The following is an 18,760-nucleotide window of genomic DNA, read 5'->3' as shown; positions in this document are numbered from 1 at the left end:
GCCAGGAGTCCCTATTCATTAGGCCACAGATGGCAATGCCCTCATTACATTGTCTGGACTGTGTTTTGTCTGGGAGAGAGAGAGTGTGGGCTCTGCTGAGTGAGGGCAGGGGCTGGGGAAGATAAAAGGAAGTTTGTGACCCTATAAAGTTTTTTTTTCTCTGCAATTCTGCAGCAGTTGGCACTGGTTAATTCCAGAGGAGTTGATTGTTTGTTTGTTTATTTATTTTTAAAGCATTACCGTACATCCTAGGTTAGAGAAGGGGAAAAAAGGTGAATCTGAAGGTAATAGACACACCAGTAAGCAGATGTTTGCCATCTTCTCTTGAAAACGACACAAAACCAAATGGTATTGTATATTAGCAAGAGAAACTCAAATGACAACTTATGCTGGTTTTCCCAGCTGTTGGGTTATAGGACCCTGGAATAAACTGGTGCCAAGTAGGTAGAAAATCTCCCCTTGGTGAATCCTGTCCCTGGGGCGGGGGCAGGCAGATCTCTCATGGAGGCACGGGGCTTGTGAGGGCTGTTTTAGGGCGCCCCGCAGCTGCCAAAGTGGGGTCATCCCCAAGCCCACAGAGGCTCTGAAAGCCACGGAAACCAAGATCTGGTGTCTAACCAAATACCAGAGAACTTAAGGTGGTAAGAAATCTCCATAGGAATTCAAGAGACCATTTCCTAAAGATACGGCCAGGTCTGCTCTGAGAAAGGCACTGATGAGCTTTCCCTTCCCACCGAAGCCCAAGCCTTCTCCAGGGGCTCCATCCCAAAGTGCGGGGCTTGTTCCCCTCCCCGCAAGCCAGCTGTGGACTTTTCTCCGCTGTTAGCACCACACCAGCCTCCATTATTCCTTGACCTTGGCTGAGGCTTCAGCAGCTGCCCTGTGCCATGCCGGAGGCCGTGGAGTGTGCAGATGGGCAGAGGGCAAAACTCCTGAGCCCGGAGAGGTGGTAGCTGCAGCAGCCAGTGAAAGCACACAATGTCACGGAACTGTACAGCTTAGAACGGCTAATTGTATGTTACGTGAATTTCACCTCAGTTAAAAACAAAAACTGAGCTGCCCAGAGAGGACAGAGAAGCTGGGCCTCTCAAGGCTGTGAGGGCTGAGGCTCCTTGCAGGGAGAGACAATGGGTGACAATGGAAAGGGCCTCCCCCATTTTCCTCCAGGACCAGACGGGAACTGGGGCTAGGCAGAGAGGCCCAGTGGGGCAGCGCTGGGGTCTGCGGGGGAGAGAGGCACTCAGTGGAAGTGAGGGGGAGCCAGGCTGCAGCCGCCGCTCATTTGCATCATAAGTGATTGGATTTCCTTGCTCGTCCCTCATTAGGACACAATGGACAGTTGTTTGCTGGCGCAGCAGATCCATTTACCAAGGGAAAGAAGAGACAAAGCAACAGTGACTGACGGGCCATAGTGGGGAGGTGGCAAGTACGCCTCCCCTCCCCTCTGCTCCCCCAGGCCACGAGGACTCTCACACAATGAGACACAATGAGAAGGGACCTTAGAGAGCAAGCCAACCCCGTCCTTTTACAGATGAGGAGGCTGAGATGCTGCGAGTGGGTGAGACTTGCTAAGTAAAGTCCCAGAGTGAGTTCACAGGAGAACTGGAGCTTCTGGGATCTAGAGTCCAGATTCTAGGCTTGTCCCAGTGTGCACGGCACCTGCCAGCCACACGCACCCCATTCCCCGCTGCCATTTCCCATTGCTTCAGGGGGTCTTGCTCTCTGTGGTTTGTTTTTAAAATTTTTATTTATTGATCTTTAGAAGGGAAGGGATGGAGAAAGGGAGAGAAACATCAATGTCTGGTTGCCTCTCGTGCGTCCCCTGCTGGGAACTGGCCTGCAACCCAGGCATGTGCCCTGACTGGGAATTGAACCGCGATCCTCTGGTTCGCAGGCCTGTGCTCAATCCACTGAGCTACACCAGCCAGGGCAATCTCTGCAGTTTCTTTCCTTCTATTCCAGACCTCATTTCCATCAGTTTTCTCTCCTGTGGCCACCTGATATTCTTTTTCTATTCCTGCCCCTATCTATCCCTTCCTCTCGGTTTCCAGGCAGGGTAATTACTAAACTTCTGATTAACCTCTGCCCCAGCAAGGATGGGGCCGATAGGAGAGGTAGCAATTTTCAAACTGTCTTGGTATGTGTGTAGGGGGGGTAGGCGAGGAGGGGACACATATGTGTCATGACCTATTACAAACCAAGCCCTAAGACAGACACTTGACACGATCTCATTTTGTCCTTTTGATACTGCACGGTATGTAAGTATGCCTGGTGACAAGGAGAGTGAGAGGCCCAGAGAGGTTAGGTAACTTGTCCTAGAGCACCCAGCTGGTACGTGGTACCTGTCCGACTCCAAAACCTCTGTTCTTCCGTCTCCCACCCTGGCACAGGAGCTGAAAAGCAGGACAAGAGACTGGCTGGTTCCGGGCTCGGGGGAGGCACTAGCTCACTGACAGAAGCCACCACTTCATTGCTCTCCCCTAGGCAGTGCCTGCTCCCCAGATTCCTACCTTCCTCTGGGCCCCTTCTGCACAGTGGCAAAATCTCACAAATACAAGCTTTTGCCCCTGGGGGCCTGGGGAAGATGGCAATCAAGAGGGAGAAACCTGACAAGCCCAGTCCCAGACCTTGGAGGTCTCCCTCCTGCTGAAGTCCCCCCAGGTCCCAGCCTGCCCCTTCCCTCTGCGGGTCAAGCTTGGCAGGCATCTGCGTCTGTCTCATTGTGTTCTGGGGGGAGGGCAGAGCGGGGCGGGCGGTTGGTGAGTGGGTATCTATGTGCATGAACATAAGGCCTCTGGGTTCATTCTGACACTGAATGAAAAACTCACCAATTATTCGTCCAACCTCATTAATATGCAGACAGACATCTGTTATTTAGGAGTCAACAGCAGAGGCATTTTCTTGGGGGTAGGAGCACTTACATACGCGTCCCTCTTGTCTCTCTGGCTCCTGGGATGTAGTGGCTTGAGAATCACCCCACGGCCTCGAGCTGGAGTCTCCCCCTCTCAGAGCCTCACCCCCAAACTTTGAGGAGAGGGAGTGGGGGATTGGCTAGAGAGATGGGGAGGGGCTGGGAACCCAGCAGGGGGAGGCGGGAGAGGGACTGGAGTGGGTAGACAAAGTCTTTTGTGCACAGAGGGAAGGGGGGATTCTACGGAAGAGCGGAACCCCTTTCCTGGGGAAGCGAGTGTGGAGTTGGCGGAGAGAGCTGTGTGATTGCTGGTGTCCAGCGGCACCCTCGGGGTCAGGGCCCCTTCCTCCTACCTCCCTCAGCCTTCAAAACCAGTCTGTCTGGGGTGGGGTCACCATGGCAACATGGGGTCCTCACCCAGGGACTTCAGGAAAGGTAATGGGGAGCATTTGGAAAAATGGGGACCAAGAGCCCTAGTCTTTGGAGGAGTCACAACAGCTTGCTCTTGTCCGCAGGACAGGTGTGTCCACAAGGCACAGCCACCTCCCCTTCCTGTGTTTCTGCCTTGCTCTAGCCTTTGAATCCCTAGCACAGGAACCCCCTGCGAGAAGCCTCCCCTGATGCCCTCAGGCCCAGCTCCAAAGCACTGGATGTCTACGTTGTAAGTTGTAAAAAAAAATACAGGTTGTCATCAGCTCAGCCCTCACTAAGGGTCAAACAGCTCTCTGTGTCCTTTCTCCTCTGAATCTTCCTCAACAGCACGAGGTCAATGTGGAGCCTTTTTCCAGATGTGAAAACTGAGATTCAGACAGGCGCAGGGCCTTGCCAGAGGCTCCCCAGGGAGGAAGGGGAAGAGCTGGGACCCTCGCCCTCGAACCTCTGCCTCCAATTCTTAAGCTCTTTACATGACTGTCCCTCCTGGGAAGGCTGGCATCCCAAGATAACCCTCCATCGGCTCAAGCATTTCAGGGCTTGGACCCATCCCGTGCCCCTGCCCCAGCCCTTCCTTCTCCCTCCTCCCTTCTGGACAGGCTGATTGCGGAGGTTAAGAGACACTGAAAGCATCACAGCATGATTAGTTGTTTATTTCATTAAGTGATTAACGAGGCTACATTGTTTCCCAAACGGGTGTCTAATTTGCGGGGGAAACAGCTGCAGAGGAGGAAGCTGAGTCTGACTCCTACCACTGGGGTGGGGGTGGGAGTTAGGTTCCCTCCCTCCAGCCTGCAGGGGCTCTGAGGACTTGGTAACAGCCCCACTGCCACCTCCTACCTACTGGGCTCCTCAGTGCAGAGGCACAACCCCTCCCTGGAAATACGACGTCTGCAACCAACACCTACGGAGGGGACCGAAATCTGTTGCCAGGGGTGTTGGAAATGTATTAAACTTTGGGGGCTCCTCCAACTGATTTATCTTCCTAATTATGTTTGCTTTCGGCGGATATTGAAATGCGTTTGCCTTCCCGACCATGGCAGGAGAGGGAGGCTGGGAGTAGAGAGGGGCACAAATACTGCACTTTCACTGTTACAGGCTTGAGCCTGCTTCGCACCAAAGTCCAAAGTGGAAAAGAGAGGCCCTGGCCCTGGACAGCTCAGTTGCTTAGAGCATCCTCCCAACAACACACCAAGGTTGTGGGTTCAATCCCCAGTCAGGGCACATACAAGAATCGACCGATGAATGCATCAATAAGTAGAACAACAAACTGATGTTTTGTTCCTCTCTCTCTCCCCCACCCCCTCTAACATGGATAAAAAGAGCCCCAACTGGTATGGCTCAATTGGTTGGACATCGTCCTGCAAAGTGAAAAGTCCTCGGTTTGGGGCACATGCCTGGGTTGTGGGGTCAGTCCCAAGCAACCAACTGATGTTTCTCTCCCTCTTCCTCCCTCCCTTCCCCTCTCTCTAACAATATGTAAATAAAAATCTTGTGAAAAAATAAAACTAAAATAGACAACAAAATTAAATAAAAATTTAAAAATTCTAATAATTAAAATCAATGCAAAGAAAAAGAAAAGAGAAGCCACATAGCCCCAGAATTCCAAGTTGATGGTTCTCTGTGGGGGAGGAGTTGGTCCTTTGGGACTAGACACTGAGGGGTGGGCCTGGGAAGCCCAGCCCTTCCCAGCGCCCTCAATCCAGGTCCCTGTGGAGGGCCAGGGTCAGCCTCTCACCAGGTCACAGTTTGAGAGGGTGGGGTGCCCCATCCCCTGAAGCTGTCCCAGAATCCCCTGGGGGACCGGGGCCTGTAGGGGATGGAGGGAAAAGGGTGTCTGAGGAGCCAGGAGTGGATACAGATTTCTTTTCCACTCAAGGCTGGGCCCTGGGGAATGAAGAAGCTATTTATTTATTTATTTATAAAGATTTTATGTATTTAAAGACAGGGAAGGCAGAGAGAAAGAAAGAGAGAAACATTGATTGGTTGCCTGTTGTAGGTACCCCGACCTGGAATGGAAGCAGCGACCTCTCCCTTTTTGGGAGGATGCCCATCCAACTGAGCCACACCGGCCAGGGCAGGAGAAGAGATTTTAAATGACACATCTCAGAGCCAAATCCCCCCAACATCCATCACCTCATCCAGATAAACCATCTATCCAAAAATCAAATCTGGCCATTTCATTCTCTGCTTGAAGTCCCTAGTGCCTCCTCACCGCCTCAGAAGAAAGCCCTGGTTCTTTTGTGGGCCCTGCACTGGCCTTAAAGTACCATCCCAGCCTTGCCTTCTGCCCTTCCCGCCACGGCAGCCCCAACCGTGCCATGTTCTCTCTCATGTCCATGTGTCTGCACATGCTCTACCCTCTGTCCTGAGCGCCTTTCCTGTCCTTTTCCTGCCTGGCAAACTCCTCTTCAACCCTCAGGCCCTGGCTCAGAGGACTGGCTCCCATCGCCAAGGCGCTGTCACACCTGCGGTACCTTTTTTTCCTGATGGACTGGTCCCCAGATTAAAGAGACTGGTCCTTTCAGTCGCCCAAGCCAGTGTCTGGCGCACAGTTGGTGCTCGGTATGTATTTGCTGAATGACTAAGGGAGGGATGGGCTGTGAATTAAGGGGGAGCCCAGAAGATGGGAGGGGAAGGTCTGCGTTCTCTCCCAGAGTGTGTCTGGAAGAACTGTCTGGGGCTGGGGGAGGGGAGGGCCCGGGATGGTTCCTGGGGGAGAATGTCACCGAAAAGAGGCCAGTGGGACCCGAGCCAGGGAGGGAATACAGGACAATGTGAAACCAGACTCCTGCAAAACAGACCAGCACTGTCTTTCCTGACAACGAGCGCTCCGGCGGGCCCCTCTGCCAGCTTTCCTTCTCTAGGGGGCTGGGGGGTGACCCTAAACTCAGCGGATGCTCCCTCCAAAATCATTAAGGAACTCAGAATGGAAGGAGGGTGAGAAGCCCTGTCCCCCAGCCCCACTCTGAGGAGACCCCAGAATCAAACCTCTGTCTCCCTGGCCAACTTCACTCTGCTCAGGTTCAGCTTCTGTGATGTGAAGGCTTTTGAGGCCCTCCCTACCCCCACTCCCAGGGCACTAGAAGATTCCAAGGTGGGGGTGTACAGAAATGATGAGCAAAGGGCCTGGACCACCTCAGTAGGACACCTCCCACACTGGCAGGAGTAACGAATTGCACATCAGTCTACTTGAGAATCCCCCAATGGCTTTAGGATCATCTGGGACATTAACTAAGATGAATATCCCAAAATATCTCACTTCCCCACCTTTGGCTCCTAAAAGGATACTGCTGATCCAACTCGTGACTTCCTCTGCTTCTCTGTGAGCCAGTTCTTCCTGGAGTCTAACTTTCCCTCCTGCTGCTAGAGATTGGTAGACTGGTTTTTTGTTTGTTTGTTTTTTGAAAGCAACAAAACTAAAGCCACAGCCGTTTTCCATGGACATGGGCTTTATTTGGGGACTGTTGGGGGAAGAGAGGAAGGAGCTAGGACTGGTGGGTATATGGGAGGAGGGGCTTCTCAATTTGCTTTTTAATTTAGTGCATTTTGCCTGGAGGTTAGGATGAGTGAGAACAGCTCTAGAAGTGAGAGGACAGGAAGTAGAAAGTCGTGGAGTGGACACGTTTCTTAGGGAAGAAAGCTAGGACCAGGATATGGGGTCTGGGGTAGGGTAGGAAGGCACCCTTCATAGGCTGAGTCTCAACCAAGGTCACCACTCGATGTCAGCTCCCCTGCCCCCCTAACCCACCTCAGCTCCTGGCCCAGATGCTGGCCCTGCTAGCTCCCTCACCTTCCTGTAGAGAGGAGGGGCATGATGATGCAGGGGTTGGTGGCACCCTCTGCCTTTGGGCCCCTCGCCTAGGAGAACTGCTCCCTCAGCCTGCCCTGAAGTCCCAGCCAGAGTCAAGAGGCCAGGAAGCCAGGGTGCAGGCAGGGGAACGAGTGTGCCCTGCACCACCCCTCCTGCCACTCTGTCCCTCCCCTGCTCCTCACATGAGGTTGCAACTCTTGGCTCGATCCTTGTGTATCTCGCCTTCGTTCCCGTTCCCCCGGTCTGGCCGTCCCGCCAGCTGAGCAGATCGCTGCAGTCCCCGGCGTGAGTCAGTACGACGCAGCTGCCTATGACCACGGCCAAGGGAGGCCACTGTGGCCACGTGGAAGACATCCCTGACGCTGCGCTCGGAGGACCGGGAGGAGCACTCCACGTAGGACACGGCCCCCACCTGCTTGGCCAGCACAGTGCCCTGGATGGGTGGAGTAGATGAAGAAAGTTATGAGGAGTAGCCTGCAGCTCAGAAAGGTGTGGGGGGGGGGCAGTCAAGGCATCAGGTCAGAGGCCAGAGGCTAGGACAAGGGGTAAACAATATAGGGCATCTTCAAATCCGAAGTGGGAGAGCTAGGCTGGGATGAGGTCAAAGGTCAAGGGTCCCACCTGCTCATGTGTAACAGGAATAAGCCTCTGCTTGGACAGCTCCCTTAATGTGGTCAGGTCGGTCCGCATATCCAACTTACAGCCAACCAGCACAACCTTGGCATTGGGGCAAAACTCCTGAGTCTCCCCTTGCCACTATTTGGGGAAAGAAAACAGAGTTACAGAGGGGTAGAAGGAGGCGCACGATGTACTGTGCTCCACACTAGGAGGCCGCCCTTCCTCACAGCACGCAGACACCAACACCATTCTGCACTGTCCTCCTGTGAGAGAAGGAGGTGGGAATGGTGGGCTTGGGCTGAAAGCAGGGAGCGGGTGTGAGAGAAGGAGCAGGAAGGGAGGGCCCGGGTGGGGCTGTCTGTTCTGTGCCCTGCTTCTCATTCATGGGCCATGAAGAGTCTGCCAGCCTGGAGCTTGGCCATTTCCATCCTCTTTCCCAAATTTGTTCCTGGGAACAGAGCGATTCAGCCCTGCCCTCCCCTCCCCCACTTGGGAACTGGGGCTGCCTTAGCTGACTTCTGTCCTTTCACCACGGGCTTTTATCATGGAAACAGGGGCCTGGAGAGGAGACCACAGGACCTTCCTGAGCTCCAGGAGCAGCATTCTCATCCTGCCCATGGGAGAAGGGGAGGGTGGCTAAGAAATCTCTTGAGTACCTCTCCCTCCTCTCCCCGATACCCCCCAGATGCCCTATCCAGCTCTGAGAACTGATTTCCAGGAAACATGAGAGCTCCGCACACTCTCCAGCTGATGGCTTGTGTTGCATCAGGAACGTCAGGAACGAGGTTTCTTGTCTCCCCGCCTCCCCAGTTTCCTGCCTCCCCAGGCTCCCACCTTCTTGAGGACACTGTCCAGTGTTTCTGGTCGGCTAATGTCGAAGCAGATGAGCACAGCATCTGAATCAGGGTAGGCCAGGGGCCGGACGTTATCGTAGTAAGAGGAACCTGAGGGAAGACAGTGGGGAGAGGGCAGATGAGGGTCCTGAGTGGGGGGAAGGCCTGGAAGGGAATGGGGAGACCTTAGCATTCCTGGCCAAGAGACGCTAGGAGCAGAGAATAGAAAAGAGCAGTTATTAATACCCATTAAGGAGTCTGTTTCTCTGAGGCGGGGGGGGGGGGGAGGTTAGATGGCAGAAAACAGCTCTCTGCTTCCCTAGGGGTTTCTCGAAAAGTAATCATTCAATCTTTTCACAAAAAGATTGAAGGCTCATGAAATCTCTCGACATTCTCACAAAAATTTGCATGTGCTTCCTGGGCTTTGACAGACATCTTGTAATGACCTCTAGGGGACCAGAGTGAAAATAAAAACCCTCCTCCTTTTCGGACAAGGGACAGAGCGCTCTCCCGTCCTCCCGGGACTTGATCTCAAATTTCTATGGTTCAGTCTGGAGAAGTAGTTCCCACACCCAAAGAAATTCTAAATGTCTTTCCGAAGCCCAGTCCAATCTCCTAAAAAACATGTTCCCAAATTAAAAAACAAACATTCTCTCTCAACTTTCCCAAGTAGGCAGAATCCAGCAGAAGGGATTGGATACTGGGCTTTTATCCTTCAGGGCATGGCTTCTACATATGTCAGCAAGCTCTGCCTCAGTTTCCCTGACTTTAAGCAAAAAATGGATTTTCCTTCCGCCTAGAAGTAGATGTATGGGCTGAACTGACCTGAAGCCTAAAGGTCTAGCCACAGGAGGGGTCAGGGTGGGGTCACCCTGGAAGTCAGGGTGACCCCAGAGAGTTGGTTACCTGAAGTGTCCCACATGTTGAGCTCAATGCGGCGCTGGTCTATCTCAAAGCTCGCGGTGTAGTTCTCAAACACGGTGGGGACATAACTCTGCAGACACGGACGGGTCAAGATGAGATCCTCCAGTCTGCACCCCAGATAGATGCCCTCCTCACTCCCACACCCCGTCCAGCCCTGCCCCTGGACACAAGTTGGCTGGTGTTGGGCAAACGGGAGATCCTGGGAGCGGTGCCTCAGGGAATCTGCTAGATTCTCAGACCCTCTTCCAGCCCCTTCAGACCCTAGTTCTTCCCCTCTCCGATGCCCAGGACCTCCGAAACCCCGCGAGCGCCCGCTCTGGGATCCTCTGCTTCCCCCAAACCCCATTCATCTCACCCTGATCCTGACTTCCTCCCATCTCAATCCTCTGCAGTCCTTCCAGAGCCCCCAACACCACCCCATCCATGGTCCTCTGAGCCTCTGTCTCTCGTCCCTGCTCACCCCAGCACCCATTTCTGTCCTTGCCCCAGGCGCCAGTCAGCCAACCCCGCGGCCTCAGCTCCCCCCTGCCAAGACGCGGGTCCCTCACCCCCGGGTAGGCGTCCTTGGCGAACACCTGCAGCAGCGCCGTCTTGCCGCACTCCGCGTCCCCTACCACCACGATCTTGCAGCGGCCGCTCTGGCCCTCCATGGTCCCGGCTACGCGCCGGTCCGCGGCGCAGCCCCCCTCCTGGGTCCTGCTGCTGCCTCCCCCGCCGCTGCAGCTGCAGCCACTCGGGCCGCCGACACCGGCATCTCGCGGGCCCGCGCCGAGCCCCCACCTCGGGCCGCTGCCCCCTTCTGCCCCGCCCCCAGCCCGGCGGCCGCGCCCCTGGCCCCGCCTCCCGCCCGCGCGCCCGAGAGGCGGGGCTCAGGGGAGCTGGGGGGGGGGATGGGGGACCCCCAGAAACCAAGGCCTGAGAGCAAGGTTTTAGTGCGCTTTTGTGATCCAAGGGGCCCCTGCCGCTTTGGGGCAGGCCGAGTCGGGCTATTCGTCCGATTTGACTTCCTTGCGGATGGGGGCGGGGGGAGCTTGGGCGAAGTTCTGAAGGGTAGGGTGGGATCAGCAAGAGCCCGCAGCTCAGGCCTTTTGCTTGCTCAAGCGGGCACGCTGTTGTGCTAGTGCGGACACGCGCGGGGACAACCATCGACTTCCTTAGCAGGAGGGGCACGAGATGTAGAAGGAGGAGGGAGCCTTTCGGGTTCTGTCTCCTTCCTCCATGCTCATGTCCCGGCAGGGAGTCTTGGGGTTAGGAGGGTCCAGACTCCCAATACACCCACCAGGAAAGTGGTGACGTCAGGGCTTTCCGTCCCCATGGCAACGGATGGCCTAGTCTGGGGCTATCTTGACTTACTGCGGGTCTGGACTAGCGGGGAGGCAAGAATGAGTTTCTCCAGCTAAGAGCAGGGTGAAAAGTTTTGGGGGAGCTGCGTCCTCTGGTGGATACTATGGGGAGACGAAGTTGGGGAGTGAAGAAGAGGCAGATCCAGTTGCCCAGAGTCACAGCCCTGCAGATCCAGTTGCCCAGAGTCACAGCCAGAGACAAGCTCTGTCATTTCAGGCTTGATCGGAATCTAACAATAATCGAGCCGCTGTTTGCGTTTATATGACATCTTTTACCTTTTAAAAGCTCGTCTTTGAATCGAGGATACTCGATTTAATTTTATCTTTACCCTTTACCAAGCAACATTTTCACCATTTTACAGAAGAGAAAATTGAGAGACTGCTTTAACAAACAAAATCAAATGGAAAGTGTTAACGACTCAATCTCCCTGCTCCAAGTTTGCCAGTGCTAGAGACCACACGAAACAGGTCACAAATGGGTACAGTCAGGGTCTGAGGAACAACTTAGTTGGGTTCCGGTCCACAAGTGGCTGGCTCCCCAAATCTGATGTCTGTTCAGGTTTTAGGGTCGTCCTTCAGACTGCTCCTTAACATCTTTTTAAATTGCATAAGAGTTATTATGAATGAGTAAGTGAATTAAATCGCGATCTACATGACTCCACGAATGCCCTCGCATGTATTTGTCCGCAGTCAACCCTCATCTCCACTTTTCTCGTGCCCGCAGCACCGGTACTGTGGCCCTGGCCCTTTAAGGGGCCGCGCGAGGCCCCGCCCCCGAGCCCGCCCCCCGCCCTACGGCTCTGAGTCCGCAGCCGCAGCTCCTCTCGGCGCGCGCCCCGCCCTCCGCAGCTGTGCACACTCGGTCCAGCTGTGAGCGAAGGTCCGGAGTCCCAGCCATGTCCGCGGAGAGAGAGGTAGCAGAGGTGGCCACTGTTGTGGCGACAGCCGAGGCAGGGTCTGCGGAAGATTCGTCTTCCCAGCCCCCGGATGCCGAAGCAGCTGGCGACGCCCAGCCACCTACGGCCTCGGAGGGGGCCGCCGCTCCTTCGCAGCCCCCGCTGCGCTGCCTAGTGCTCACTGGCTTCGGCGGCTACGACAAGGTGAAGCTACAGAGCCGGCCGGCCGCGCCCCCGGCCCCTGGCCCCGGCCAATTGACGCTGCGCGTCCGGGCCTGTGGGCTCAACTTTGCAGACCTTATGGCCCGGCAGGGGCTGTATGACCGGCTGCCGCCTCTGCCCCTTACCCCGGGCATGGAGGGAGCAGGAGTCGTGATCGCGGTGGGCGAGGGAGTCGATGACCGTAAGGTGAGCGGACCAGCCCAAAGCAGGACTGCGCGGGCCACTGGGTGGTGCGGCAGGAGTGGGCGGGCGCCGGGGGTGTGGCAGGGCAGGGGAAACTGGCACGGACCCGGACTGGGTAGACCAGCATGGAAGGAGTAGTGAGAAAGGAGCCTGGGTTCTGAGGCTAGTGGAGAACTGAATCTGTATTTGCGGGTGGGAGGGTGGAGACGGAATTATCGTCCCCTTCCCAACCATTTTTAACTGTGGCCGCCGCCCAGAAGCGGCAGTGGAGGTAGTGGGTGTGTGGGGGGAAAACAATAAGGCGCCCACGCGCATGCGCGCAATGACCTTCCACCCCCCCCACCACCACCACCCCGGCTCCCCACGCTCAATCCCCTACGACAGCACACCTGTACCCCTGCCAACCAAACACTCCCCGGGTAATTGTGGTCTGTGACCCTAAATGACGGTTGGTGCCTCGTTCCTCAAGGGAGCTGGAGGAGCTGTGTAGTCGGAGTTGGGCGGGGGCACGTGGCTGTGCCAGAACCCTAAGTCACATGCAGCCCCGTGGTCTGTGGGTGTGTGAGACGGCCCCTCCCAGAGCGGGGCCAAAAGAATGAGGCACTCCCATCATGGAATAGAGGGAGCCTGCCACCACCGGTCCACTTGGCCTTAGGCTGCCAGTCTGATTTTGGTGGTGGCCGGGGTGAGGTAGAGGGACAGAGTCGAGATTGGGTCTCTGGATCTTTGTTTTGGACTCTGTCTCCGGTGATTGCAATCTCTTCTACTCCATGACTCAGCCACCAAGTCACGACCCTCATGGCTGCCCTGGGAACACGGCCGGGTGGGCAATACCTGCCTCCCCCTTCCTTGTGGAGGACCCTCAGAAACCTCTGCGGTGCCCATTTGGACTGGGGTGGGAGGTGTGGCACCGGCAGCAGGTTGGCCCAGCTCTGCCGGTCTCTTTCTCCTTTTCGTTTATCATTGATCTTGGCTACAACCCTGGACACCTGAGAGTTCCAAATGACCAACTTTTTCAGAGATCTGGGGTGAGCCTTTGCACGTCGTTTGTTTAGGGCCCTGCAAGAGAGGCCTCTCAGGTGCCGCAGCGTTCTCTTGCCAGACCTGCCAGTCCTAGATCCCAGAGCTGGAATTCTTGGGTTTATTGTGCATGCAGACATCTCTTCTTTAAAGGGAAGCATTCAGCTGTGGCCCCACCCTTTCCAGTGATTTCTAAGTAATCCACTCTTGAGAAGGTGCTACAAGGAATTTTTTTTTTTCAGTGGAGGGGAGTCATAGGTCATGCTGATGCTGAAGGCCACCCACCTAACTCCCCTCCCCACACTTTCCACTTGGTAAATACAGGATATCCTGTCCAAGGCAAGAATCTGATTGTAAGAGGCCGCATTCTGTGGGGAGAGCCCGCCCTGCCTCCTGATATCAGGGCTGACCCTGCTCTGTGATGGGCTGAGGGGTGGACATTTAGTCTGGGTAAGCGGGGAGCCCAGTTCTGGGCCAGGTCTGTGACTGGCTACCACCCGATCTGACCACTGCACTTTTCCCAGTCCTTCAGGGTGACTTCGGAATCTGTTAGCCTTGAGTCTTGGGGTGGACTGCTTCCATTCCCCGCAACCTCATCGCAGATCAGGGCAGGCTGGGATGAGGGAAAGATCCCAGCCTGCCCTCAGTCCTCCTCATTGATGGAATGCGAGGCCTTGAGGACATGAAAAAGGATGTGTGTGGGAGTCCCAGCCTCCTTCCCTGCAGATCCCAAGTCTAATTAATATACAGAATTCCCATCATTCCTGGCAGGGACTAAGACAGACCTGGGTTGTCCCAGAACAACTCTTCAGAGAGCGGGGAGAGGCCTTCTTTTCCCCTGAGAATGCCCAGACAAGGGTTCTGTTTTCTTTGCCCTCTTTCTTCCTGAAAGGGGGCTCTCCTGCAGGTGGCTAAGAGGGAGGAAAATACCTTTTCCTGGTGGGAGGGGTGATGTGGCTCTCCTTGTCCCTCCCCCCACCTCGGGGTGAAAGTGGGCCCCCAGAGCTGACTCAGACACTTTGCCTGAGGTGACCACACCCAGCCCTAACTCCTCTGAGATCTTTACCTGTGCTGAGACTTGGCCCTGATCACATTCTCCCTCTTCCTTCAGTTACTGGATTGGTGACCTCCCCTCCTAGCTACTGTTCCTGTCTTTATTATTGTCATTATTATTAGCTGACACTACTAAGTATCTACTATGTGGCCCACATTTGGCCAAAAAAAAGTCACTAAATGATTTTTTGTTGTTTAACCCTCACATCTGCCCTATTTTACAGATAGGAAAACTGGGGCTCAAAAAAGTTAAGTAATTATTTATTTGGCCAAAGTCACATCACCAGTAAATAGTGGGGCCTTTTTTTTTTTTTTTAACAGAAGCAGTTTGATCTCTTTAACAATACATCTACGCCCTAACTGTAAGCTTCTCATAGCAGGGACCTTACACAATAGTGAAGTCTAAGATCTGTTAGGTGGAGTTAAGGATAGTATCTACCTCAAAGAGCTGGTGTGAGGATTAAATGTTTATATGTGAAGCACTTACAGTAGGGCCTGGACCTTGGTAAGCACTCAATAAAGGTAAGTTATACCTTTATTGCTGCTGCTGCTTCTTCTGCTACTTCATTCCTAGGAAGAGGGCCTTGTACGTAACAAAATCATAAACTGCCAGTGGGTGAATGAATGAGTGACCGAATCACGTTCCTCTTTCATTCTTCAAGGTAGGGGACCGGGTGATGGTGTTGAACCGGTCGGGCATGTGGCAGGAGGAGGTGACTCTTTCCTCGGCCCAGACCTTCCTGATGCCTGAGGCCATGACCTTTGAGGAAGCTGCAGCCTTGCTGGTCAATTACATCACAGCATACATGGTCCTCTTTGATTTTGGCAACCTGCGGCCTGGCCACAGCGTCTTGGTACACATGGCTGCAGGTAACGGGCCCCTTCCCTTAGCCCTGCTCCTTACCCCTCCGGGATGTTCTTCTAGGCCCCTTCTCTGCAGCATGTCTGGTCTGTTGTCATGGGAACAGGGGCTGCCTTGGCCTATGGCGCCAAGGCCTCTGCAGTATTGTTGCTGTGGTAACATTCAGGCACCAGGTCCAGGCTGGTGTGCTATCCATAGCAACGTGCCCTCACCCAGAGCCCCTTCCGAGTCAGCCACCCTTCCCCCAATTCTCAACCACAGAAATTGGACATAAGATGAGGGCAGAAAGCCTCCAAGTGAACCCAGGCAAAATGAGGGTGACGGGCTCAGTTCTTGAGAGGCAAGACTGGAGAGTGGTGGCTGGGGGACTCGGTAGCCCTTCCTTATGAAATGTCTCATTGCAGGGGGTGTGGGTTTGGCTGCCCTGCAGCTGTGCCGGACGGTGGAGAATGTGACGGTGTTCGGAACGGCCTCGGCCAGCAAGCACGAGGTGCTGAAGGAGAATGGAGTCACACACCCCATTGACTACCACACGACAGACTATGTGGATGAGATCAAGAAGATCTCCCCCAAAGGTGGGGTCAGGGCAGGGGATGGCATGGGCCAGAGAGGGGGTTTCCAGACTAGGGGATTCTAATGCTGTTCTTGGGCCCCCTTATTCCGTGACAGGTGTGGACATTGTCATGGACCCTCTGGGTGGGTCAGATACTGCCAAGGGCTACAACCTCCTCAAACCCATGGGCAAATTGATCACCTACGGTGAGTCAGTGGCAGGGAGGAAGAGGGGGAGTTCGGGGAAGCAGGGCTTGTGGGTGAAAAAGGGGCAGCCTGGCCCTGGCTGGTGTGGCTCAGTGGATTGAGCATGGGCCGGTGAACCAAAGGGTCGCAGGTTCAATTCCTAGGCTAGGTCACACGCCTGGATTGTGGGCCAGGCCCCCGGCAGGGGGTGTGCCAGAGGCAACCACACATTGATGTTTCCCTCCCTTCCCTCCCCTCTCTAAAATAAATAAATAAATAAACAAACAAACAAACAAACAAACAAATAAATAAAATCTTCTAATAAAGGGAGGTTGGCAGCCTGGACGTTGCATTCAGATCGCTGTCATTTTCCTTCACAACCTTTCATGTGAACCATAGTAAATTCTGTGTTCTTTCTGGGCTCCTGTTTGGGGATTATTCCCAATGCAGTATCACCTGGTCTGCCTTCCTCTGTCTCACCCTCCTGGGCTTCTTGGGCAAGCTGCATTTCCATTTTAAAAATGAGTTTCATACATCTGAAACGAATACAAAATAATATTGAATATAAACCGTAATAGAAAAAAATGTCAAATATCTATTTTACATACATGAAAATAAATATGTAAAGATTAGGACCACTTTCAAGTTAGCTGGAGTCTTGTTGGGCCCGGTTGCCTGCAGGCGGGGGGTTACCCTGGCACTCCCCGACACGGTGCGGATGGTTGTAAGGGGCCCCTCGGGGGCTGACGAACATGCATCCAGACACGCAGGGATGTGCCTGGCACCTGGATTCACGGGCCGCCCCTCCTTGTCTCTCAGGAATGGCCAACCTGCTGACAGGCCCCAAGCGGAACCTGATGGCCCTGGCACGCACGTGGTGGAACCAGTTCAGCGTGACGGCCCTGCAGCTGCTGCCGGCCAACCGGGCGGTGTGTGGCTTCCACCTGGGCTACCTGGACGGCGAGGTGGAGCTGGTCAATGGTGTGGTGGCCCGCCTCCTGGCTCTGTACAACCAGGGCCGCATCAAACCCCACATTGACTCTGTGTGGCCCTTCGAAAAGGTGAGTGTCTCGGCTGTGGTGGCTGTGCTGAGAGGGCCTGGGCAGGGCTCTGGGAGGCTGGGGTCCTAGGGGTGGGGGTCCTGGGAGGAGGAGGAGAGCCTCCTCCTTTAGGCTGGCTCTCGGGACGGGGGGAGGGGTGCTGGATAGCACTGGGAGCAGGGTCTTGTCTTCTTCTTCAGGTGGCGGATGCCATGAAGCAGATGCAGGAGAAGAAAAATGTGGGCAAAGTCCTTTTGGTACCTGGGCCAGAGAAAGAGAACTAGGGCGGGGCTGGGGGAAATCTTGGGACCCGGGAAGAGAGAAGCTGGGAAGCCATTTACGTGGACCGCCAGACCCTCTGAATTTCGTCGTGTGTCGTAATGCTCTGCTCTCTCGCCCCAAGGTCCCCGTGGTGATGACCTCTCCCCTGCCCTACTCTTTCTCTGTAACCAAGGCTGCCCCCTCCCTCCTTCCTGCCTTCTGAAGAGAGTGGGAAGTGACCACTTGGATGTCTGGGCCCTGCCAAGGGGACAGGGAGGGTCAGAGGGAGACCGGCTGCTTCCTGCCCCCACCCTTTCCCCGGGCCTGTTGTGCTGCTTTCGTGCCAAGGCTAGCCAATCCCTTCCCGTCCTGTTCTGCGTGCTTCCGCCTCCCCCTCCTCTCCCGCCCCCGCCCCACTGCCTCCCCAAAGAATTGAAATGTCAGCTCAGGATATGGGGCCAATCTGTGTGAGTCCAGCATGTCCCTGTTTCGCCCTACTGTCCCTTCAACCCCAGGCCGACCAGTGCCCACCTGTGACCCCCTTGCCTCATTGCACGGCCTCGTCCTCTTGTCCCCAACTTCTTAAGCACAATTGGGCTTCTTCCACCTCCAGGTTTGCTGCCACTCTTAACCAAGGTTGCCTCTTACAACGAGGGCAGGAATCACACCTGCTCCCCCAGGGAGGGATGCAGAGCCCCCCGCCTTCACTGAGTTCTTTGGATTTGTTCTCAGTGCCTTAGCAATGGAAAACCTGTGCTTGTGTGTGTAGGGGGTCCCTGTCTAACACCTCCTTCTCCACCCCGGTACTCCCCAGTGCCTTTCTTGTTCGGGTGGAGCTGGGGTTTTGCTGCTCCCCAGTCCCACGACACTGCCAAAAATCTGTGTGTGTGCCAGGGTCGGGGGTTGGGGGCAGGGAGGGGGCAGCCCCTCGCCTCCTGGGTTCTGTGCCATGTCCTGTCTGTCTCTGAGGCTGTCATTTCTCTATCAGTAGTTGAAGAGAAAGAGGCGGGGAAGTTTTCTCAGTCTTGCTGATAAGTGTGGCATTTACCGCCAGAGCCCTGGGAGGCAATGCTATTTTTTGTTCTGGGACCAAAGCAAAAATTAAAGCACATCCCCATTCGGTCGCGGGAGGCTCCCCACCCCCTGCCTTCTTGGAGCAGGGAGGCACCTTTTCCAACTCAGCCCCAAACTTTGTTTACATGGGTGGGGAAATGGAGCAGGGGAGTGAAACTGCAGGATGTGGGTGCGGGGTTAGGACCTGGGCCGCTAGAACCAAAGCGGGGACTTCTCGGGTAGGGGTGTCACTCCCTCTGCTCTCTAAGCTGGAATTAAGAAGGGTTACTGCCCCAGCCATTGCCAATGGGAGGTGGTGGGGAGGGCTCAGCCTCTTCATTGTCTAAGTGAGGCCTACATGATGTGAAGTGCGACTTCTGCTTCTGTGTACCCCACCCCGTTACCGAAGCTGCCTTTGTGTTTGTGTCAATAAAAGCCAAACCCTGTTTGTTCCTGGATGCTGCCTTTTAAGAGTGGAGGGGAAGGTGAGCTGATGAAAGACCGGTGCTGATGGTGGAGAGTTAGGGTTTCTGCCCTTTTCCCCCCGCAGCCCCCTT

The 18,760-nt window shown here is 55.0% G+C and overlaps 2 protein-coding genes across 2 annotated transcripts; one reads left to right on the top strand and one right to left on the bottom strand.

Annotated features, from left to right (window-relative positions):
* Positions 1–6,777: 6,777 nt before the first annotated feature.
* RND2 (Rho family GTPase 2) lies at positions 6,778–10,316 on the bottom strand. The gene is made up of 5 exons (XM_037148637.2): positions 10,081–10,316; positions 9,515–9,602; positions 8,610–8,719; positions 7,779–7,913; positions 6,778–7,590 (listed from the first exon to the last, which is right to left on the bottom strand). Exons 1-5 carry the CDS (start codon positions 10,180–10,182, stop codon positions 7,336–7,338), a joined length of 690 nt encoding a protein of 229 aa, XP_037004532.1. The 5' UTR covers positions 10,183–10,316; the 3' UTR covers positions 6,778–7,335.
* A 1,378-nt stretch (positions 10,317–11,694) lies between these two features.
* Positions 11,695–18,661, top strand: VAT1 (vesicle amine transport 1). The gene is made up of 6 exons (XM_037148648.2): positions 11,695–12,179; positions 14,912–15,119; positions 15,516–15,686; positions 15,781–15,870; positions 16,669–16,910; positions 17,090–18,661. Exons 1-6 carry the CDS (start codon positions 11,772–11,774, stop codon positions 17,171–17,173), a joined length of 1,203 nt encoding a protein of 400 aa, XP_037004543.2. The 5' UTR covers positions 11,695–11,771; the 3' UTR covers positions 17,174–18,661.
* The last annotated feature ends 99 nt before the right edge of the window (positions 18,662–18,760 follow it).

Source organism: Artibeus jamaicensis, unplaced genomic scaffold, assembly GCF_021234435.1.
Source record: "Artibeus jamaicensis isolate MK-2021 breed Jamaican fruit bat unplaced genomic scaffold, CSHL_Jam_final contig_2259, whole genome shotgun sequence".
Classification (NCBI taxonomy): domain Eukaryota; kingdom Metazoa; phylum Chordata; class Mammalia; order Chiroptera; family Phyllostomidae; genus Artibeus; species Artibeus jamaicensis.
The sequence above is the reverse complement of the archived record's forward strand: the minus strand, read 5'-3'. Positions and strand labels throughout refer to the sequence as shown.